Source organism: Ambystoma mexicanum, chromosome 7p (assembly GCF_040938575.1).
Source record: "Ambystoma mexicanum isolate Mex_15411 chromosome 7p, UKY_AmexF1_1, whole genome shotgun sequence".
Lineage (NCBI taxonomy): Eukaryota > Metazoa > Chordata > Amphibia > Caudata > Ambystomatidae > Ambystoma > Ambystoma mexicanum.
The window spans coordinates 221,945,003-221,969,599 of NC_090939.1; the positions used below are offsets into that span (position 1 = coordinate 221,945,003).

The window sequence follows — 24,597 nt, forward strand, 5'->3', positions numbered from 1 at the left end:
CACAAATATAATCATTCAGGAAGAACGTTCAGATTTATCACTCACTAAGCAAGGAAGCCGTATGCAAGTGCTCACGGATCCTCTCGCACACATGCCAATGACAATGCACTTTTATAACACTGATTCATTTTAAATCTGAAGTGAAGATTTAATGAACAAACTTCTTAACTTCTGAAATACTCTTACTGATGGATGTAGTCTCCCTCACACAGAGAAAAGACTCCACTTTGAAATAATACTAGCCATTAAACACACCTGGAAAATCTTGAAACAGCCCCAGGGGGGAACCTGTGCAACTCAATGACATGTCACATACGTGCTGTTAGCGGCAAATTTGATGTACCCAATTCATAGATGGATCTGCATGTGCTGCCATTCTTTAGATATAGCCAATTTTTTACATTTATCATAGGTTACAAGAAATCTATCATAAACAGCCACTTGTTAGTAAAAACAGATGAGCTAATTGAGTGGTAGGTAGGAGAGCAACACAGGAATCTATGAAGGAAGATGAATTCCATTAGAACGAATATAAGTAAATAATGCGATCTTCTCATGCATATCTTATTCCCACATATTAATATTTGAAAGATCCCAAAAGCAGGAACTAAGAGGACTGTGGGCAAAATGAATTGTCAGAAATAGATTCCCAGAGAAGGAATTTCTGTTAAACATAAAATAACCAAATCAAGGGTCTTCCTCACCCAATGAATCCGGTTTGAAATGCTATGAAAACATATACACATATGACCAGGTGTCAGACATGAAGATATCCAACAACTGAACATCTAATTCGAGCAGAAGTACCCACTTGGTAAGAAAATTTCATGTTTGGGGAACGTTGCTGTGCTTTTAAGGGTCTCCTTAACTTTAAGCGTTTTCCCTTATTCATCTTTTGGATCCCAACCTATTTTCTGTGCCCAGAGGAACTCCTGCTGAAGTCCCCTGTCACTGCAAACGCTTTTTTGATTCTTTTAGAGAATACGGTCCCATGGTAGCCCCAACTCTTAGTATCAGTCTGTACTAACTCAGGACCTTGGTCGAGTGGCAACACAGTCAGGCTTATCGTAAGAGAAAGATGTGAGCTGTAAATAAGTACACTGAACCCTGTAAATAAAGCACATCAAAGAAACACACTTCAATGTATATTAAAATATATATGTATTATATTTACACAACACCATCATACACAGGTAAACTTTTCAATACTTTCAAATAGGCACTTAGTTGGTAGTTGCTGAACGCATGCAATTGTTACAGGACTTTTACAGTAATATCGGTAATACTGTGCACCCACAAAATAATACAGTAATTGTAGTCTGCATACACATATAAGATGGTTATTTTTGGGGAGGAAAACATTTGGTTAGTGTTATCCTAGTACAGCGTCAGGTTCTAGAGGCTGTTTCACAGCCCAGCAAGTCCTTTAATGTCAAAAACACAACCCTAGATAAAAGGTAGTTCGTATTGGGTTTAAAGTCTTGCAAAGCAGTAGAAATAAAAAGTTCCTGTGGATACTTTGTAGTCTCTTGGGAAGAAGATACAAGAAGACCTAACCAATGTTGGAGACCCTAGAGAGTCCTTTCTCAAAGGGACACAAGCAGCGGCTTGAGTCGAAGGTAAGAGGCGGTTGCCCTGGACACATATACTGGAGTGACTTTCTGGAATCGGGTAAGCAATACCTTTTTTCACACAGTACCTTAGGTTAGAAGAAAATGTTTGTGCTGGATGCTCTGTGAAGTTGCAGTTCTCTACCCAACCTCCGGATTCCTTGGTCTGATGACTGAAGGCAGGACACTGGATGGGATTTCAGCAGCAGTCTCGAGGGGGGACCAAGGGCATGACTTTCAACATCTTCTTGGTTCACTCTGCGGTTTTGCAACTTTTCTGCAGCGCCAACAAAGGGTGCGGATCACCCGGTCAATAATCTTCGCTTCTTGCCACCCCACACTCCGATGAGGGGGTCTGGGCGAGTTGGATCGGATCTCTGAGTGTCCTTGAGGGCTCAGCAAAGATTTGGACAGATTCAGCCTTTCCACGATGATGCACTCGAAATGGGCAGCAGGTCTCCTGGTATAGGGGTTCTGCAGCTCTGAAAACTCCTAGGACATCTGGAGATGGCTCAATTCAAAGTTCATCTTGGGACTGGTTGTGTTGTTCCCACCAGCCAAAGCAAAGGTGTCCTCTTCGGAGCTCCTCAGTCGCACAGGAAACTGGATCAGGACAGTAGTGGTCGCTTCACAGGGTTGCAAAGGGTCTGCAGGCGTCTCTGGTTGTCTTCTTCGGTTAATTCAGCTTCCAGTGGTCGACTTGATTTTCACTCCCGAAGCCTCACCTTTTATACAGTTCCAACATACACTCCTCTGCAATCTCTCTCAGCATTTTACAGAAGGGGCGTCTGGCTGTCCAATCAGGAGAGCCAGACCCCCCGTAGGAGCTGGTTCAATTCAGGCACTCTGGAAGACAAAGGATCCGGGTGTGAAAAACTCCTCCCCCACTTCCTGCCTGCACAGACGGGGAGTGCACACGCACACACACACACTTCCCTGCCCTTCCCCTCTCCGAATGGTAGAATAAGGGCTAACAAAGAACCATGCTAGTAATGGTGAAAAAAGAAGGGAGGCCTCATGTTGGTACTTGGGTGGCCCTATTGTGCACTAACGAAGCAATAGACATAGCCTGCAATACAAAAATTACACAATAGTTGGTAGAACACGTCCACTGCCACCAGCCATAGCTAGGTGATTGTCTATGTGACTAAAAAGGCACAGGAGCAGAGAGAAGGGGGATACTAGATATCCCTTTAGCACTCAACATAAGGTGGTGTCTACCAATATCTCAGACTATAGAGTTTTGGGAAGAGATACTAAGTACCTCTCTATCCTTAAGAACAATAGTTACATGAGGCTATAGAAAAGGAATCTCAAAAGGAGTACCCTAAGAGTCTCCAGCAACACTGCCCATTAAGGAGCTGTGTGCTGCAATAGTCAAATACAGATGCCTTTAATAGTTATGGAGTAGACATACTCCATAGTACAGGTAGAATACAAAGAATAGAGCTCCAAAAGACAGAGCCCACAAGAATGAATGAGTGGAAAAAGGCTCCACTCAACAGGATTAAGGAAAAAGGTCCAGAAGTCATGCAGAAAGGGCTGGGGGTCTCGCTAGGAGAGGGGATGAAGCATAAAATGATACATTTCCCTAAGTAGCCCATTAGGCTCACCTCACCCAGCATTGGTAGCATAGAGTATGCTGGTGGCAGCTGTAATTAGGTTAGCTTCACAGGGGTGCAAGGTTATTTAGAGCTTTAGTAGATCAATTTACCTTTTCGATAGCCATTGGGTTACATATGCATTTTTTTTTTAATCCTGCTCTCAGACATTGTTTTTGTCTCATCTCTGTCTGGGGAGACTACAAGGTAGGCCTACAATTGATATTGTAAACATGTGGGATCTTTGTGAGTCTAGCCATGTAAGCTCTATAATGGTATGAACTGCTCTAGGGAAATTCTAACAGTACACAATACTTGTTTAGGTAGAGAATAGTTCCAACAAGAGAGTATAGTGTGGCTTCTCTTATACAACAATGCTTTTAAGACTATTCATGGTTTGTAAATGTTGAAGTTATTCATGTTTTTTAAACTGTGAAATAGAAAAAAATTGTACTTTTATTTATGTATTGATTTTCGACTGTGAAATGGAATAAGTGTGTACTATACACACACACATATATAATAATGACACACATTACTTATCATAATAGTATTTCTCATGCTTGTATCTCTTTAGATACACTTGTTTTGCATAGGCCAACATCTAGTGGTAGGTGCAGAGTATTACATGGCTTGTTTTCAAAGTTCGAAAATTGACATCAACTGGGCGAGTTTTTTTAATACAATGCATAGTGTGACGTGTACTGTATACATGGTCTTTCATGCTTCAAGGTCCCTCGGATTGTTTTGTTTCAGACATGAGGGAGCACAAAGAGTATGCAAGAGTACAGAAAGGTAAGAAAAATATAAGAGGTCTATGTAGTGTGAGACTTGGACACAGTGTTATACTGTTGAATGCTATAAACCTTTATTAAAAGAAAGGGGTAGGAGAAAAGACTCTTTCCCACAAACTACGGTCTCTGTCAAGATGTCCAAAGCAAGTCTTCCGTCCTATATCCGAAACCCTACGCTGACCCTCACACGCTAAACCTATCATTAAGTGCAAAAGGGCATAATGTTTTCTAGCTACCACCTGCAGCTGTAGTTTACAAGTTAAACAAAAACTTTCAAAAGGTTGTCAAATAAACAAACATTTCAGCATCATTGGAAGGGGGCTCTCTTCCCCCAAGTTTCTTAGTTCCTTGAATAAGAGGGAGGAAGGTGCCCAGTAGAGTAACATTTTTAAAAAAAAAACACACATTTTATACGGTTTGTTTAAACCTTAAAAAAGACATCACACGAAGAAAGAAAACACATGATGACATATTCCACATCTTGTCACATCAAGTGTCCTATTAGCAACACTCCTCGTGTATAGCCTTCCCTCTCCCTTCTCAACATCAAGTTTATTTTATGACGGTTTCCAAGATGGTCTAAAAGAGCAGTTTTAGACTACAACACTTTCGAAGGCAATTCTGTCTTTTCAAGCCGTTTTTTTTAGTTCCTCAAGAAAAGTCACTAGAGCAAACAATTTTTTTGATTTAGACCATCAAACAAGATCTGCCACCACTCAAACGCACTAAGTAGCGGCTGTTTCCAAATAGCGGGGCCAAGAGTACCCGTTCTTAATGTTCGTAAGCTTGGGCAAAACAAGGTTAGATGTTTTAGAATCTCATTGCGTGCTTTACAGAAACGGCAGGTCGCGTCTGAATTGTTTCGTTTGCGTTGGTTCAAACGTTCTTTAGTATTCAGTAAGTGGAGTCTAAACTGCATGGATATGGATCTAGCTTTTTGATCAGGAAATTGCAGTAAATAGGGTTGTAACTTCCCTAAGGCTCTTGCCTCGCCCGGTACTTCGGTCAAAAGTCTAGAGTGCCTCCTTTGTTCACATGCCAGTCCAAGTTCCACAGTTTCCTTTTTGCTAGATCTGGATTTTCTAGCAACATTGATAGTTTGATTTCATGCTCTTCTAGGACCGCCAAACAGTGCATGTTCCACATTGACAGGGCATTATGCTTGTTGCCCTTGTTTGAGTTCTGTAGAATTTCAAACTGCAATGAAGGATTCGATAACTTCGTTTTTCTGAATAAGCATAACAGGTTCCAGCTTATTCTGGCATGCATTGAGATTAGCACCAGTTCGTAGCGAATACATGCCGAAGCAGTTCCTCTTGGTAGATGTAGCACTTTCACCCAGAAAATGTTTTCTAAGGTGTTCCAGAGTCCGTATGAGCATCCAAAGGCATTTTCTGCACCGTAAATTATTGCAGGGACTGCTTTTTGTTGGTAAAATTATATAGTCGGTTTTAATGAACATTTTCCAAACTGTTTGTTAATTATGGCTGCTTGGCACGCCAATTGTCGACATTTTGATTTTGCCACTTCAGCCCAAGGCACATCATTTAGGTTCGAGCTTATTCTCATGCCCTGTATTTGGTATTACGTGTGGTATTTAACGTAGTTTTTTCAAGGAACCACACTTGTTTCTTCTGTTGGTTCCTCTCGGTCCGCAGATTTCGAAGGGTCAAAATCTCACATTTTTACACACGTATACTTCAAGGGCGTCAAGTTTACGTTGTAGCCCTATTGGTGTCATGTCTAGTAGTATCAAATCGTCGGCGTAAACAAGCCAACTAACGTGTGTACCATTGACCTTGGGTGAGAAAGAGCAGAGCTCGTCAAACACATCGCCGATGTCCGATAGAAACAGGTTGAAAATAATAGCAGCCAATGGGCATCCCTGTTTCACACCTTTAAATGTGTGTATGGGAGTTGAGTCCTGTTCCGAACAAGCCGAATCTTGATATTTGTGTTGGTGTGGAGTTCTTCGATAGCTTCCAGAAGACTTTCGGGGCACTTCCATGTGTGTAGTTTTTTCCCAAAGGGTTTCCCGATCAACACTATCAAAAGCGTGAGAAAAGTCCACTAGTGCCAAATATATTTTTGTGGTAGTTTGTAGGGTCTCCATCTTGAATAGGTTCAATAGTAAAAGGTTGAGACTGCAACCCACACCCTTCACAAATCCAGATTGTCTCGTCTATGTGACTGTGTTCCATTGACCACTTTAGCAACTTCTGTTGCAGTTGAGTCGCATAAATCTTTCCTAGTACGTCAAGAATGGTGATATGCCTATAATCTCTCGGATTTGACCTATCACCCTTCTTTTCTATTTGACATTTTGGCCATCATTTCTTCCGAGTCATTCTCTAAGAGGACAGCTCTTATAGTCTTGTTTTATGGCTTTCTTCTTTGTTACAAGGACCTCTTTGTCAAGTTTTGATAATCTTCTCACGTCTTGACACATTTGCCGTTTCCGCAGCTGCACATGTAAATCAAATGTGTTTATGCACACATTTTTTTTGTTTCAGGCCTTGGTTAAGCGCTGTAAAATCAGACAGCAGATGGATAATCTCATTTAAGTCTCAAGTTAGATTGGTGACAATTTTGTTAACATCATCGTTTTTTAGTTCAAGACGTATTCTGCTCGAGCAAACCACAACAGGATGTGGCCAAAGGTGGCAGGCATGTTGTGTTAATGCTCAATTTCACCATATCATGGTCACTATGGTCCATCAGTTTAACCTCAAACCTAGTGGCTCGTATATGTGTATTGAGTCCGAGACAAACATGTAGTCTAGAATTGATCGTTGTTCCAATCTTCTCGAAGTTGTCTTTGCTGGAATGTCTCCTGTCACGTTGCCATTCAGCATGGACACGTTTCTTGCGTCCATTTCTCGACACCATTTTGCGGCGGCCTCTTTACATGTTAATTTACTTTTCCGAGCAGATTTTGAATTTGCATTTGCGTAGTTCACACAGCCTATATTAAGATCTCTTGGATGTGAGGATTCTTGCAGTTTGAATAAATGGGGAGATGTTGGTAGAGGACTCGACTCGAAGGCCAGAGGCTTTCCTCACGGCAATCAGCAGACCAGTCATTGGTCTTCCTTTAGATAGTTTAATAGCAGGATGTATTGCCGTCTCAAAGTCTTGTAAGGTCGGGCACCCATTAAGCCAGGTTTCATGTAAGCAGACCAAGGCGAGATCCTGGAGCCATGGTGTCTGAAATAAGTGGCAAAAGCTGCTTGTGCTCCAGGATCCCAAGGTCAAAATATGCGGTTCCTCAGTTGCTTGGCATTATTTTTTAGATTGAGTATTTATGACTGAAGTAACCCAAACCCAATCTTCATCTTGGTTGGAACATTCAGGCCGTAGAGGTGATTCAGTCCTTGACCATTTGGTCGTCGCGTTTTGGCACAACCTCTTTGGTTCCTGTTTGATGGAGCACCTTTCTTTTCTAGAACATCCGCTACGTTGTTTTTTTTTTTAACTTTTCCTTAGTCAATTGAATGTTAGGTAGACTTGGAGCTACCCCTGAGTCGCCTGTTTTGGGAGGCGACTGATTTGCAGTAAAGTTTTCAGTCGTCTTGTATATGCCGAAACCAAGGGATAGTAAAAGCAGTTCAGCTTCAAGCAAAATGTCAGATATTTGTGTGTGCATATGTAGAGTCACTTTGTCATTCCTGCTTTCTTCACAAAATTCCAGTTTTCAAATCCTCCGAGGCAATAGCCCAGAGACTCGGGATTAGGTGAAAGAGTTGCATCACATTTTTGCGATTTAGAATCAAATTATCAAGGTTTTCTAATCTCTCAAGTGTTCATTTGTAGACAGTATAGTTATTCCTCGCAGTGGAACTTGTTTTCGCAGTATTCTTTGGTGCACAGGGTAGACTCATCTTGGAGACACTAGACTCCTGAACACTATGGTTTACTGTAGTCGGATTTCTTGGTTGCATCCCCTCCTTCACTTTACTTTGCCAATGTGCATGCAAGAATCTTCAATTTGATTTTGCAATATTCGTGGACGTATGTGGAGGGTTTGGATCTTTAAAGTCGATTGCATTTAGGGCCGTACTGTGCATTAGCAGCAGCTTTCTTTTGTCCTCCATAGTTAGAAATTGAGGAGTGTCGGGCTCCATTTCTTCTTCAAAAGCATCCGTTGCTTGAATCAAGATGCATCTTCGTTGACATGTGTTTATTGTCAAGGCACTTGGCGTGTCAACAGCAATCATTTTTGTAGAACCCTCATCAAGAGCCCCACAGACTGCAGGCTCCAAGGAAGGAGCCTCTTGAATTAGAATCAAGTCGACTTCTTCATATGTCGATAGATTAGTCAGGTCGATTGATTCATCGTCTAGTTCTTTTAGCGATGGTTCCTTGCCACTCTGACTTCGTCTCGAGTCACTTACTTTCTCTTCCCATCCTTTTGTGTTGACTGTTACATTTACAGTTCATGTTTCGTAGGAATTTTCTAGAGCTAGTGCCTTGTCTTTATTTTTGTTGCTGGTTATTTTTTTTTTTTTTTTTGACTATTTTGACTATTTTGCAATGATTTTGTTGCCTTATTTTTAGGGGGACCAGAGGCACCATTAAAGATGTCAAAGAACTGGGTGAGGCGCTCCTGCCTCACTCGAGGGGCCCAAGGTTCCACTGTCAGTCAAGGGCATCACATTTCTTTCCTTGGAAGTAGAGGCGACTTGGGGATTTGTGAGAGCCAGATTTGAAGTTGACAGGCTGTTAATCAAAGCCTCAGTGAAGGAGTTGGGATCCACAGTGGTTGATAGTTTCTCTGCCTCTTGATTGCAGGCTTTTTATACTGGGGACTGAACATTCTTCACATCGCAATCAGAATTGGAGAGGGGCTTTTCGCGGCCATTTTCGCGGCCTTCTCCTTGATGTGTTGGACTGATAGAGGCAGGAGTTTCGGTAGGGCCACTTTCCGCGCAGGTTCCAGCTGTACATCTTATCTCTGAACAAGGAGCTAGAGCAGCAACCATGTGGTTGCTATTCACAGATTCACGGTTAGTTACCGTCGGAATCTCGTCTGTCAATGAGTTTGTATGGGGTACCGTGCTTGTTCGAGAAGGCACTTGGGAAGCACACATGTTGGTGTTATTCTTGAAGAGGCCCAGCACCTCCTTTGCAACCTCGGCTAACAATTTTTTATCCATGTTGTTGTTCCCCATGTTAGATGTTCATACAACTTGGTAAATGGGGCAAGCGTGATTGCCATAGATGATAAAATGGTATCTTGAATTTGTTTTGTACAATTGTCTTTGGTCACAACATCATCTTTCTTGGCTGACTCAGGTCTCCTGTTTTGCGCCAAGTACTGGTCTCGCCTGATTTTAGGCAACGGACGCTCCATTAATGAGGATTCGTCAGATGTGTAATCAGTCAATGACTCTGATAAATTCACTGACGGGGTGGCGTGCTTTGCTTTTAGTTCCAGGTTTCTCAGGGGGGCTTCCTTTCTAGGTGTGGACTTTTGCAGTACAGTCCCATTTAGCTTTTTATATCTGGGAGCATCGGGGACTGAGAACTGCTTGCTTCCCTCCTTCTATGTTTTGTGAGGGCCAGGCGTTCAAATGTTGTTAATTTTGGACGCTCGTCAGATAAAATTCATCCGGCTTTCCATTATCGAGCATTTGAGAGTTCAGAGTCAATGCCTCGTTTATAGAGCTCTTCCTGGCTCGAGCTTTATTAAGTCTCGTTAAGTCCAGCAGTAATTTGTTCACCACATCAAGAGAAATTCTCTGATTACTTGAACCTTGGTGAGGGTTTGATGAGTTAAAATCTTGCACATTAGTGCTCGTGACTAGGGTCTGGGAATTCTGTTTTGAGACATCAGAAGGAGGAGAAATAAAGACTTCATCCACCGGCCCCTGGACCCAGCATATTCCGTCTGGTCGGGACAGCGTGTTTCTTTCCTCCAAGACCGCTGAGGCGCTGTAATACATTGACCTGTTACAAACTCGTTGAAGTCTACAGTGTTCTGTTGAGCAGTGGTGTCATCATTGGCGATGTCACTTTCCTGGTGTAAAGTCAATTTGCACACTTGCCACGCTACATTGCGGAAATAGGGAATTGAGGGCAAGCGGGAGAGTGAAGCACAATGATGTGTTGGAGCGGACATCCAGGAGCAGCAGCACACCCCACAAACCCCAGCTCAGCCCCGGGCTCCGACTCAGATGCGGATTCCTTGCCAGGCAAACAGCGGTCGCAGGAGAAGCAAAGGAAGCACAGCCCTGCACAGCTAGCACAACCTGAGCCGGCATCAGCACGCTGGGAGCAGACCGGGCTGTGAGCGGGGACAAACGCTGAGGTGAGATTGCGTAGGGAGGGGGCCCTAATGCAGAGACATCTTGCGCAGCACTCAAAGGTCCATTGAGACTTACTTGGGGTTATTCATTGTTGATGTTGTTTATAGTGTTGGTCTTTAGCACCACAGAGGATTGTAGTCGGTGTTGAGCATGTCTCTTCAGGCTCGTCACAGCATTTACTTTCCCTTTCTCATTGAGAGCGCCACTCATGTTCGCGGCCTTTTCGTAGTCAGGAGATGCAGGGAACTACAACCAGCGACCTTCCCTCAGACTTCCACAGACTTCCACGAACTTCCTGACTCCTCCGACTCTGCCAGGGAGTTGGTTCTTGAAGAGTCAGGAGTAATAGAAAGGGAAAAAACACTGCACTAGCGAACTTAGCAGTGTAGCAGCACTCCACCTCGATACCTCCTCAGACTCCCCCACTTTAAAAAAGACCAAGTACTGTACTTGTATGCACCATCAGAACATATTTCTTCTCACTAAACGCCTCTCCCGCCTTTATAAATTGTCTGATAACAGGGTATCTGTGATAAGGAGATGGATAATCCTGACAAAATATAGCACTCATGATCAGCATAGAATGTAACAGAAAGCTGCTCCTCAAAACGATGGACCCCTGCAAATTGGTAAGCAGACAGAGTAACAGAAAAGAGAAGAAATTCAGCCTCCATATAAATGTGAGAGAACAGGAAAGTTATTATTAGAAGCATTTTGGAGAGACTGCATATGTTTATGAAGAGTGCTAAGTGAGAAAGCTAAATCAAGTAAATCTAACGTGTGAGGAGACTATGGATAAAAAGTATTTTAGTTTGCTTCCGACAGAAAACTAAAGATCAAGGGCATTAGCAGATGAACTTCCAAGAATTCAAGAAGGCTCCCCATGTTTTTCAAAATGATCAAAACCATTCTGATCATGGCCATCTGCGAATCAGATGGTTCATTCAGATAAATAGGAAGGAAGCAAAAGATAGCAAAGTGTTCTAATATTGGTGGCATCTACAATAGTGAAGACATATGAAATCTATCCAATCCTAGGTATTATAACAGGTTGAATAAAACTCAAACAAAACTGCTCTGCAGTTATACTAACCTGTTTTGCCTTAAATGCACATTTCCAATTCCATAAAAGGCCAAACAGTTAAATCTGTGCTTGGTGTACTTCTCTATAATATTATTGAACTGCTGTTCAGCCATTGTTAATTCCTGATAATAGAAAAAAGAGAAAATGTAATGAGATCATTGTTATATTCAATCCACTGAACAAACGTGCATAGTTTTATTTCATTGGTTGTGTCACTTATTTGATGAGTGAAATGTAACCCAATATACAGAACTGACGACATTACAAAGTGATACAAATACATGTGAATCCATTCTATAGCCCATGTCGCAAAAAAGGTTCAGACATGCACATCTGTACTAGGATAAACATTTACGACATGAGGAAAGAAGCAAGCTACCAAAAATATGGCATTTTCAGCATCAGGGATCAGAAGAAGAAAGACTCAAGAATTCAACTCTGTACAGGTTGGTACACAATTGACAGAAGAGAACAAAAATCAGCATTTTCCTGGAATAGATGAGCAGAAGATTCAACTTTTTGTGGTGGGTAACAAAGGAGATTTGCATAGAAGGATGAACACATTACCTACCGCTCTTTATGTTCTTTCTGATAGAATATCATAAATGAGGGGGGAACATCTATCTCAAGCAAAGATGACCTACGGAAACTTCACCACCAGTCGGTGGGTAGTGGTCGGGGTGGGGCAGCGCAGTTGAGCTCTATGTCTACGTGCCAATTACGTTGGGAAATATATATGGGATATATTACTCACCGTAATCTTACTTCTGAGGCTTATGGAATCTGCTTAGATCACATGCTGTGCATAGGCCGACATCTAGTGGAAGCTGCAGAGTATTACAGCCGTTTTCGAAACTCGAAAAGGGACGTCAATAGGTTGTGCCAGTAATACTATCCCTAATGTATGCCCACTGTACCCATGGTCCTTCACGCGTCGAGGTCCCTCATATTGTTTTGTTTCTGACATGAGGTTGCATGAAGTGTATCCTGAGTACAGGTGTATTCAAGCAGATAAATATCAGAAAAGCTCATAAAACATCTATGCACCTTCTCTCAGGGGAGGAAGGATGGGGGTATGTGAATCTAAGCAGATACAAGCATCAATAATACGATTACGGTGAGTAATGTATCCCTTCTGAGGATTGTGGTATCTGCTTAGATCACATGCTATGCATAGATTAGGGAGCAGTGTTAGGAGAAGGTGGTGGGTTGTGAGAAGCAGCGGAAGCAAACAGATGTTTTAGAACAGCTTGTCCCACCTGTATGTGCTTTGGAATGGGTGTCAATGCAGTAGTGCTGAGTGAAAATATGTACCGAGTTCCATGTAGCTGCTTTGCAAATGTTGTCTAAGGGGGCATATACGATAAAGGCCAAGGTAGCTCCTGTGCTTCTTGTGGAGTGAACTCTTGGTGTGAAAGGCAGTGTCTTGTTTGATAATGAACAGCACAGTTGTATGCATCCGACTATCCATCTGGAGATGGGATTCTTGGAAATGCTATCTCCTTCTCTGCCTCATACTACGGAGACAAACTGCTGGTCTGTTTTCCTTAGCAGTCTGGTCTTGTTTATGTAGTAAAGGACTTCTCTCCTCACACCCAATGTGTGGAGTTTCACCTCAGCTGAGCTAGTTGGATTCTGAAAGAAGGCCGGTAGCTCAATGGATTGGTTCACGTGGAATTTGGAAATGAATTTAGGAGAGAACCTCGGATGAGTACGCAAAACCAATTTGTCTTTATGAATGATATAGAAAGAATCCTGCTCTGACAATGCTTGCAATTCACTAACTTTTAATGGAAGTAATAGCCACTAAGAAGGCAGTCTTGTATGTCAGGTGTTTAAGACTTGGCTTGTGCATAGGCTCGAATGGGGGCCCCATGAGCTTAGCAAGTACAACATTGAGATCCCATGAATGCTTTAATGACTGGAATTTTCCACCATGATACCTTACTCAGAGAGGTGGAGTACGCTGATAAAGCTGTCGGTAGAACCTTTATGGAGTTGAATAATAGCTCTGAGTCTAACAAGTGGAGCATATAGTTTACAATGTGGGATGGAGTACATTATATGGGGTTTATTTGTTTAGACTGGCACCAGATTACAAATCTTCTCCACTTGTCGAAATAACAGTGTCTGGTGTTTGGTTTACGAGGCTCCTTGAGGATATCCATACACCGTTGAGGCAGAATAACTTGTCCTAATTCTATGACCTCAGGAGCCATCTTGCTAGGTTCATCGAGTGTGGTTGAGGGTGTACTGTTAATCCCCCATGTTGGGTCAATAGGTTCGTCTGACACGGGAGTTTGATGGGATCGCACATCGCCAGTTTGCGCACATGTGGATAGCATGGCTGTCTTGCCCACATGGGAGCAACTAGGACGAGTGTCATTTGTTCCCTGTGAATCTTTTTCACTAACTTGTCTATTAAGGGAGCCAGGGAAAAGGCGTAATCACATTTCCCTGACCAGTTTATCCACAGGCCGTTCCCCTTAGAGGCTGGTTGGGGGAACCTGGACGCGAAATCTGGGCATTGCTTGTTTTCTCCTGTAGCGAACAAGTCTAGCGTGGGGTAACCCCACTGGGAAAAGATGTGGTCTACTACACTTAAGTCTAGTTGCCACTCATGTTCTTCTGGTAGGGGATCTCTGCTCAGAGAGTCTGCTGGGGTGTTGAGTGCCCCAGAACGTGTTGGGATGATGGGAACATCCCCCGTTTGAGTGCCCACATCCATATTTTCTGTGCCAGCTTGGACAGACTTGGAGAATGTGTGCCCCCTTGTTTGTTTACATAGAACATTGCAGTGGTGCAGTCTGTTAAGGTCTGAACTTTCTGGTTCGCCAGCTGCGTTTTGAATGCTTGAAGTGCTTTGAATACTGCTAGTAGTTCCAGCAGGTTGATGTGGTTCTATGCTGTGATGCAAGTCCACAGACCATGTGCTGTGTGGTGAAGGTAATGAGGGCCTGCCCCCACCCGGAGAGTGATGCATCTGTTGTAACGATCGATTGTGCCTTCGGGTCGTGGAAGGGTTTTCCCTTTAACAGATTTTCCTTTGTCCACCAGCATAGGTTTTGAACTATTGTTGGCGAAACGACCACTAGATCGTCCCACTGACCACTTGCCTGAGACCACTGTTGTTTCGCCAACCACTCCTGCATGGGGTGCATGCGCAGATGTGTGTGTGGGACCAGTTATATGCACAAAGCCATCATGCCTCGTAAACCCATTGCCTTACGTACGCTTATCTGGCAACCGGCTTGATACTGAGGTATTTGCTGAAGCATGTTTTGAACTCTTTCCATGGATGGAAAGGCCAAACCTGCTTTTGTGTCTAAGACAGATCCTAGGAACTTTTTTGTTGTGTTTGGTACACGATTTGACTTTTTCTTGTTTATTGAGAAGCCCAATTGGAAGAGAACGTTTATGGTTCTTTGCATGTTTTGTTTGCAAAGATGGGGTGATTCCCGTGTGATCAGCCAGTTGTCCAGGTAGGGGTACACTGGGATTGCCTCCCTGCGCAGGTGCGCTGCCACCACTGCCAGTACCTTGGTGAATACCCTTGGAGCAGATGCTATTCCGAAGGGTAGCACCTTGAATTGGTAGTGTTGGTTTGCTATTTTGAAACGCAAGAGTTTTCTGTGTGCTGGGAACATTGAAATATGAAAATGGGCATCTTTCATATCCAGTATTGCCATTTAATCCCCCCGCTTTAGCAGGGGGATTACCTCCTGCAGCGTCATCATGCAGAATTTTTGTGGCTTTACATAAGTGTTTGCAGGGCGTAAGTCTAACACTGGGCGCATAGATATTTTTTTGCCACAAGGAAGTAGAATGAATCAATACCTTTGTTTACCTCGTTGGACGGCACAATCTCTATGCATCCTTGAGAAGCAGCGCATTGACCTCTTCGAGAAGGCTGAGTTGTTCTTCCTTCCTCGTCTTTCTCTGGCACGGGGGGAATGGTTTGATGGTTTTTGGATGAGCTCCACACAATAACCTCCCATTGCGGGAGGTTAGTCGATAACACCCACGTGTCCGTGGTTATTCCCTCCCTTTCGTGGGTGAAGAGTGAAATATGTCCCCATACTGGGGAGGTATGGGAGGGGACCTGTAGCGGGCCGTCATTGCTTGGGAGGTGTTCATCCCCCTCTATATGTGGAGGATCTTCCACAGCCGCGGCAATCTGCGCTGTCCTCTGTGGTAGCCTTGTGAGGCTTGACCTTGGTTGTTCATTAAGAATGTTGACCCTGTCCATAACCGGAGCCTCGTTGGGAATTTCGGCCACGAAAACGGTGAATATTGTTTTCACCTCTCTGGCCTGGTGGTTTATTTGTCAACCGGCCCAGAGTATTCCTTGGTGGACTTTAAGGCATCCTCCACTGCTTTACCGAATAAGACTGAATGTTCCACTGACATGTTAAGTAACAGACTGGGTCTCAAGCTTAAAACCAGATAGGTGTAGCCAAGCGTAGCACTTGATTATAGTCCCCTCAGCGATAATCCTGCCCGCATTATCAGCGGCATTGAGGTTATTTTTTAGGATGCAGCTGGAAGTCGTCTTGCTGTCAGCCGCCACCAGGGCTAGTTGTGATTTTAAAGGTTCGGAGGAAGAAGCAATTAAGGCAGTTATTTCATCCCATTTGTGGCAATTATAACTTACCAACAGTGTTGAATTGTTGGTGATTCTGGAAAGCCACTGAAGTCGAAACTTTCCTCCCTATAGTATAGAGCTTCTTGCTCTCCTTATCTGGTGGTGCCTCTGAAGAGGCTAGTGGTGTCCGTGCCCTTTTACGGGTCGTTGTCACCATGAGCAAATCCAGCTTAAATTGGCCCCTGATACAGAGCGGGTCAGATGGCGCTGGGTGGAAAAGTTTCTCAACTTGCAGGTTAACTGCCCTAGTCTGGTTAGGTATCTCCAGTGAAGGTAGGATCCTCCTCTGGACAGATTGTAAAATTGGGATGAATTGGGGGGCAGCCTTCTTGTCTCCCAAAATATCCTCCACAAAGTCTTTGTCTAGCTGCGTTTCTTGTGGCTGGATACCAAAGTGTTCAGCTGCCTTGATTAACATGTTGTTATGGAGGCGCTAATCATCCACTGGCGAATCGGCCACTGGGGAGTCCTGTTGAAGGTGAGGTCAGGGTATACACCTCTGCCTCACCATCGTCATAACAATCAGATTGGTGATCGTCCTCATTATCACCTTTGGTGTCTGTATGGATGTCCTAGAGATCACCTACTACTGGTTGGACTGGTAGTGACTCAGGACAAGCTCTTTTAGCTGTGGGCTGGGAGTCGGAAGCCGGGAGCTTGAAGCCTCAGTAGTAAGGAGGTGTAACCGGAAAGTTATAAGCCTGAGGCTTTTCTTTAAAGAAATTGGTGAAAAAGGTAATTCTTCAAATGACCCTGTCTAGGTCTTCTGCAGTCCATAGCGCTGAACTGGGAATTACACCAGGGTACTGAGGGGTAGGGACTTGTCCTAAGGGTGTAGGATGGCCCTGCGGTGTGGATGGGCCCGTGTTCTGTAAGGCTTCAGCCAAAGTACCCTCCTCTTGTCGGGCAGAGAGTGTTTCGCTAGTAGGTGTAGATTTGTCCTTATGAGACTTATCTTTATGATCAGAACTGTTGGAGGAGTGTTTCTTGGATTGAGTAGCCTTTAGCAGGCAATCAGGGACATGTTTTATGACCAGGTGTGATAAACCTGTCTTTTTTTACCCTATGGCCGGTTTCAACGTATGATGTCGACTTTTGGTAATGAGGAGGACCTCTGCCTTGTCTGCCGACTTTCGGCCAATGATATTTTAGAGATGGCGGCTTTTCGATTTCCGGGGAGTCTCATGGGGCGATCAGGACCTCGAGTGCCAAGACAACAGGGATTATGAAGACCTCCCCCTTGACGCCGTACTTGGGGTTTGGTCGACGATGTCGACTCGTCGCCCCGGGATGTGTGTTTAGTGGCGGGGGTAGTGGAAGTGCTTTTGCCACCAGGTGTCGTCCCCGTAACAGAGCCACCGGCCTGTCTCTTGGGGTCGAGGGCCTGCACTTGGGAACTTTGCCGTTCCCCGTTTCCCTTGCCGTCCAAAAAGACGGCAACGCTGCTATCAATGGAAGTTCCGTCCGGCCTGCATTGCGTGCTGGACCCAGCACTTGCTTTTTTCGATCTTTAAGAGTCTTAGGTTTGAAGAGCTTGCAGGCTCGACAATGCCCCTTGTCGTGGTTGCTGTGCAGACACAAGTTGCACACTCAGTGTTTGTCTATCCACAATAATTCTTTATTGCACATGGGGCAGAATGTAAATGGTGTGCTATCCATGTTTGGGAAAGGCAGCTAGGCAAGAAAGGGAATGGGTGAGAAAATACATTTTACAATGACCGCCCCCCAATATCCCTACTGTAAGGGCCTAGGCCCGGTGCGGCCTTCCAAGGCGTAAGGGTCAGTGGAATCTTGAATTCGTCCGACGGCTGTCTTTTGCACTGCATCAATGAATTTGTCGAAGTCGGAAGGAAAAGGACAAAAAAAGTAAACTATTTTCAATTTATCATAAGCAAATGGTGTTAAAATGGATTTCTGAACTCTGACCTGGTGGGCAGAGGTTCAGAAGGCCAGCCTGGTTTCTTGGAACAGGGTAACCTTCAGGACAAGCCAGACCAATCAAGGTAGCTTGGCGGTGGTGAAGACTAGGTCTCAGGAGGGGTCAGGGTGACTGAAAGACCTCAATGAGCACACAGAGTAAAGGACACTTACAAATCACTCCCAGTCAGGTGTATATATATTAAAAATAGAAATACATTTATTTCAAGGCCTTTGAGTTTAAACACACAAATCAAATCACAATAATACCTTTAGGTCAACACAATCCTATCTAAATACATATATACAAGACCAATGGAGTCTAAAGGGTTAATGCACAAAATGGGTCCACAACCTAAAAAGGGGAATGAAACAAACAGTGCAAATAGTCTTTAGTCCCTTCTGCATCCAACACACGCCTAGCTAAGAGGCAGTCCAATCCCAAAGAAGAGTGGAGCCTATTGCTCAAATGTACTTGCAGTGCTGGCGCACGCGGTAATGCAGATGGGCAAAACGGGGTCACTTCAAGGGTCTGTAGCAGCACAGAAAGGTGGGTGAGGTGATGAAGAATAGGTTCCCACTATTCGAGGAGGGTCTCCACTTGAGGGCAGAGTCGATTCCAAGAGTTGGGAATAGTTTGCTAGTTCGCACTAGCATTGGAAAGGAGAGGGGCCCTCAGGGGCCACTCGTGTGTAAAAATGGATGGAGGCGCTAGGAGCCACTGGTTAGAGTTGTGATTACTCACCGACCCCCGGCGCACTCCGGACCAAACTTCAGCAGTCGTGTCCACTTCGGTTGCAGGTTCAAGTGCAGCAATTTCGCGGCTCTGTGCCTTTCAGCGTCGAAGATAGAGCGTAGATTCCCAAACGGGACAGTGGCGATTTCTCCGCTCCTGGTGGATGGATCAGGTCAGTTTCACTGCAGCAGGCTTCAGGGGCAAGAGGGGCACAAATGCAGCGCACCTGCAAAGTTTGTCACCACAGCTGGGCGTTCACGGTAACCGTGTATACTCCGGTTCGGGCGCACTCACTTTACTCCAGACCTGGGAACGCCAAGTGTACGAAATTCAGTGTAAGAGTGCCGTGAACACAGAGCTAGCGGCGTACCAAGTTTCGAGTGTCTCCCCGAAACAGTAGCGGTATCAGGGCAAAGAGTGTGCGTAAGCTGGTCAGCCCACTGATTGGCCAGGGACACGTCCGAGAAGGCTTACTAGCAGGGTTTGATGAAGGTGCCGAGAATAGTTGGTGCCACTATTCCAATGGGTCGAAGCGTCTTCGCAGACCTTCTAGCACGACCAGATGCAGAGGGGTCCCACGAGACGACAGCAGGCTCAGGGTGCCAAACCTTCCAGCGGGTCACCAGCGGTTCCTCGACTCGGCTTCTTAGTGTCAGGATACTTGTATCCTATCCTTCATTCAGTGAGAACTCGAGATTGACATGGTATGGGTGTTTGGTGCCTTCTCTTATCCAAAATCTCCTTCACGCCAAAACGAAGAGGGCCCAATGGGAGATCTGCTCACATACAGGCATACCATACGTGGACCAATCACAGACCACGGTGGTGCCAGGCATTCATAGCACCTCCAACTCTCTGGCACCCAGGATGTGTATTGGAACCAGACATTCCAGCCCACATCCTGGAGGCACACACACAAGGGATGCAGCAGCCGGCCAAATGCCATGCCCAAATAAGGGCTAACCTGGATTGGTTTGACCTGGGGAAGGTGAAGGGGCAAGATGGCTAAAGGACAGGACAAAGAACCTTGTGACATGGCCATTTTGGAGCAAGGCCACGTATTCGTGCCAAACACAGTAATCATGGTTTACCTGGCAGGAAAGGGTTAAAAATTATACTAAATTATAAGCTGCCACCAGCCCAGTCCAAGGCACACCTTGAGTGTATCAAGGGACTTTGAAAATGACTATTAGACAGATTCCACAAGCATCAGACATATTTACAACCTTACTACTAGTCCATAGTCCCCTTTCCTCCATACTTGTGGGACATCTCTCTGTCCTGTGGGACGGGACCGGAGCACTTTGTAAAAAACATCCACATTTTTTTCAAAAATGTGTCCCTCCTCTTTCCTGCGCGGGGCCCGGCACGCGGCCGAAACCCCGCCCACCTTGGATCCGCCCTGCGCATCGCCCATCAGTCCTTTTCTATCTCCGGGTCAAAGACCCATTAGCAATAACAGAGTAACCTTATTAGAGGGGACGGCGGGCGGGCGTATGGAGGAAAGGGGACTATGGACTAGGAGTAAGGTGGTCACTACGGTGAGTAACCTGGTAATACTCCTACGTCCCGCCCCCTTTCATCCATATTTGTGGGAGATTCCCAAGCACTCCTTACAGGAACTACGGGTGGATGTAAATACCCCTTACTGAAACAGGTTCTTCAGCACAGCCTGACCAAACTGAGCGTCAGCTCTAGAGCTCATGTCAAGACAGTAAAGCTTGCAGAAAGCAGATGGGGCGGCCCAAGTAGCTGCCCTAGCGATGGACTCCCAGGGAACATATTTCTGAAAAGCAACCGCGGCTGCCTTGCCCCGCACCAGGTGCGCATGGATACCCTTAGGAGGTTTCAGCCTTTGGACGGTGAAAGACTCCGTAATGCAGGCGGCGATCCACCTGGAAATAGTTGCCTTAGACGCCGGCTTGCCCTGAGGGTTACCGAAGGTCACAAAAAGTTGAGAAGAACTCCTAAGCTCGGAAGTCCTGTCCAGGTAGAAATTAAGAGCTCTTTGGACATCAAGATAGTATAGAACTCTTTCAGCCTCTGAGACAAGGTTCAGAAAAAAGACCGGAAGGGAGATCGACTGATTCAGATGGAATTCGGTCACTACCTTCAGTAGAAAAGCCAGGTTTGTCCGAAGGACTACCTTGTCCTTGTGAAAGACCAAGAAAGTATGCTCCACTGACAATGCCTGAAGCTCACTCACTCTCCTTGCTGACGTAACAGCGACCAGAAAGGACACTTTCCAAGAGAAGTACTTGAGGTCTACCGTAGCCATTGGTTCAAAGGGTTTATGGCACAGCGCCGTCGGGACTACATTTAGGTCCCATGGCGGGTGCGGATTACGAACCAGAGGGTAGAGGCGTGTCAAGCCAGCAAAATACCTCTTCACCACTGGGCTAGTTAGAGAATAAGAACATAGGTCTGTAGAAAGGTAAGCGGAAACCGCTGAGAGAAGTCCTGCATGACAGAACATGAACCCCTGACTCTGCTAGGGAGGACACGAAGGACAGCACCGTGTCAATCGTGGCCACCCTCGGATACAGCTTCTTCTTCAAACACCAATGACAGAACCTGAGCCATTTATTCCTGTATTGAGATCTGGTCGAGGGTTTCCTGGCTGCCTGGATAATGCGCATGTTATCCGCAGACAAACTCAGATGCTCTAAAGACTTGAACCCAGGCACCATGCTGCCAAGCTGAGCGATTGTGGGGAGGGGTGCCACATCCGTCGTTCCCCTTGGTGAAGAAGATCGGGAGTTACTGGAAACCTGATCAGCGGATACACCGACAGGTGTTGAAGTTCTGAGAACCAAAACCTGGCTGCCCACCACGGGGCTATCAGTAGAAGGGAACAGTTCACCGAGTTCCTCAGCTTCCAAATTGCACGGTGAACTAGAGGCAGAGGCAGAGGAAGGAGTAAGCTCTCATGTTGTGCCATGGAATCTCGAGAGCATCCCCCAGAGAGGAGGCTCCCAGCCCCCCTCTGGAGGCATACTGAGGAAGTTTCTTGTTCACCGCCATGGCGAAGAGGTCCACCTCCGGTGTGCCCCAACACGAGAAAATCCATGAGAGGACCTCCGCCTTCAACTCCCACTCGTAGTTAACCACTGTCCGCCAGCTGAGGGCATCCGCTGTGAAATTCAGCTGGCCCGGATGTGCACTGCAAGCAGCCAGACACCACTCCCAAATCTGGATGGACAGGTCCACGAGGGGGGGAGACTTTGTTTCTTTGCTTGTTTATGTAATACATTGATACCACATTGTCCGTTCTTATGCGGACCACCGTGTTGACAACGAGCTGTCTGAACTACCTGAGCACTAGGAAGATCGCCAGAAGCTCCAAATGATTTATGTGCAGGAGCTTGTCCTGAGGTGACCAGAGGTCCGAGACCTGAAGAAGATCTAACGTTTCACCCCACACAAGGAGGGAGGAGTCCGTCGTGATAGTCACCGTGGGGTCCGGGTCCTGAAACCCTGCGCCCCAGACAGATTGCTGAGAGATGACCACCAATCCATGTCCGCTCTCATGGAATCCGGAATTATTATCCGCATGGAATCCGGATCCACTGCCTGATGCCATGAATTCCGAAGAGCCATCTGGGTCCGTCTCATTTTGAGACGAGCAAGAGGAAGAGCCAGTACACACGAGGCCATGAGGCCCAGAAGCCTCTGGAACCACCAGGCCGACATGCTCTCCGACTGCACAAACATCTGATATGTGGCCAACAGATCTGCCATTCTGTCCCCGGTCAGATACACTCTGCAGTCGATCGTGTTCCAACGAAAACCCAGGAAGATTAGGTCCTGTGAGACCGTCATGGAGGATTTCCGCCAGTTCACCGACAGCCCAAGATGGAACAGGAGCTGAAGGAGAGACTGGAGGTTGCCCACTGCTGCCAACGGACAAGGGCTGCGTAAGAGCCAGTCGTCCAAATAAGGATACACATGGATACCCTGGAGACGAAGATAGGCCGCAATCACCAACATCATCTTCATGAAGACACGCGGCGCTGAGCTAAGGCCAAAAGGAAGCACCCGAAACTGGAAGTGCTCCTCTCCCAAAGAGAAGCTGAGGCATCTCCTGTGTGGATTCCAAATCAGGATATGCATGTACGCATCCTGAAGATTCACAACGCTGAGCCAATCGCCCATCTGCAAAGAGGAGCATATCTGGCTGGGCGTGATCATCTTGAATTTCTCTTGGGGTAGGAAAAGATTGAACTGGGAAAGGTCTAGGATGGTGCGCAGGCCAGCCTGGTTGGGTTTGGGCACCGTAAACAGCTGGGAGTAGAAGCCCTCCCCTCGCTCCCCAAGGGGAACAGGTTCCACAGCTCTGAGGTCCAGAAGTTTCTGAACCTCGGCCTTGAGGGAGGGAGAGCCCGACAGCTGAAAAGGAGGGTTGAGGGATGGGGTAGGGGGTAAAGGCAAGTGGAAACCCGCTCGAGCGACTGACGAGACCCATCTGTCTTCTGTGATGGTCTGCCACGCCTCCCAATGAGACGCAATGCGTCCTCCCACCGGCGTCTCGTGCGAGCGTGGAAAACCCTCATTTGGCAGGTTTATCGGTGGCGGTGCCACCTGAACCTGATGAGGGGGCTGAGGAGCGGGAGAAAAACCGCGTGCGTTGTTGTCTAAGGCGGTTATTCCCCGCAGGAGTATCCACTCTGAGATTTGCGGTCGAGGAAGCCCCTAAAACCAGAGGAAGGTCGACTTTGCAACAACGGCCTCTGGGATTTGAAAGGAGCTTTAACCAGAACAGACAATTTAGCCGTCTGAGTGCTATCCTTGGTTTTGGTGAGCTCTACATCGGGAGAAGAATGAAAAAGCTCCTTACCATGGAATGGAAGGTCCAACACCTTGTCTTGCACTTCCTTAGAACATGTAGTGGCATGAAGCCACGCCTGCCGTGAGGTATCAACCCCAAGCATCAGGCCCCGAGCCAAGGTGTCTACGTGATGAGCCGCAGCCTCCAGGAGACCCTGGCATCGGAAAGGCCTCCTTTGAAGTCTTCCAACTTCTCGACCGGGATGTGCTCCTCAAACTCCGACAGACCTTTCCACATCCGCATGTTAGCTCCCGCCAATATCAATTCGGTGTTGGCCTGCCTGAGCTGCAAGGCCGAGTTGACGAAGATTTTCCTCCCGAGGGAGTAGAGGAGCTTGTCCTCCTTTCCCAGAACCTGAGTAGCCGTCGTGGAAGAGGATGCTGCAGGCCTGAACTGCAAAGTGGCCGCAGCCACCACTGTGGAGGAGGGAGGCGGACAAGATGACAGGGCCACCTCTTCCGAAGAATGCAGCCTGTACCTCGCGTCAATCTTTTTATTGACAAAAAGTCCCGAGTGTGGCTTTTCCCAGACTCTTCGGACCTCGGCCAGAACGTCCTACTGCAGGAACAGGCCGGTACGCTCCAAGGGAGACAGGGTGAACGCCCCAGAAAGCACGCCCTCCTCCGGACCGGGTGCCTCAGGCACTGGAACATCTAAGAAACTCATGTCCAGTACCCGGTCATGAAAGGCTCTGATAGAGTGGGGAAGGTCCTTGTTGTCCTGATCGCCTTGAGGGTCATCTGACAGGTCAGGATCCTGCTGAGCTGTGTCAGGCATTGCCTTGTCCACCGAGGACAATGGAGGCAAAGGCGAAAGAGCAGGGGGGGGCACCACAGGCAAGGGAGGCGCCGGCGGAACCACCGGAGGAACGGGTGGAGCCAGAGGCGCAGGTGGACACATCTCCTTGAAAAGCCCTTTGAAATATTCCCTCATGGGGTCGGTGCGCATAAGCGCTTGAAATTTACCGAAAAAGGCATCCTCAGGAGATTGTTTCGGGACCTGAGGAGGCCTCTCATGAGGTGGACAGATCCAGGGACATAACGGGGAAGGGTGCCACATCGGCCCCTTCACCGT

At 46.3% G+C, this 24,597-nt stretch overlaps 1 protein-coding gene across 2 annotated transcripts in view; it reads right to left on the minus strand.

The window, feature by feature from the left end:
- TTC3 (tetratricopeptide repeat domain 3) overlaps positions 1–24,597 on the minus strand; it is a 2,698,168-nt gene that overhangs the window by 1,757,647 nt on the left and 915,924 nt on the right. For both annotated transcript variants that reach the window (XM_069636090.1, XM_069636092.1), the window contains exon 20: positions 11,407–11,519. In XM_069636090.1, the coding sequence (XP_069492191.1) occupies positions 11,407–11,519 (113 nt within the window). The remainder of the gene's footprint in view (positions 1–11,406; positions 11,520–24,597) is intronic.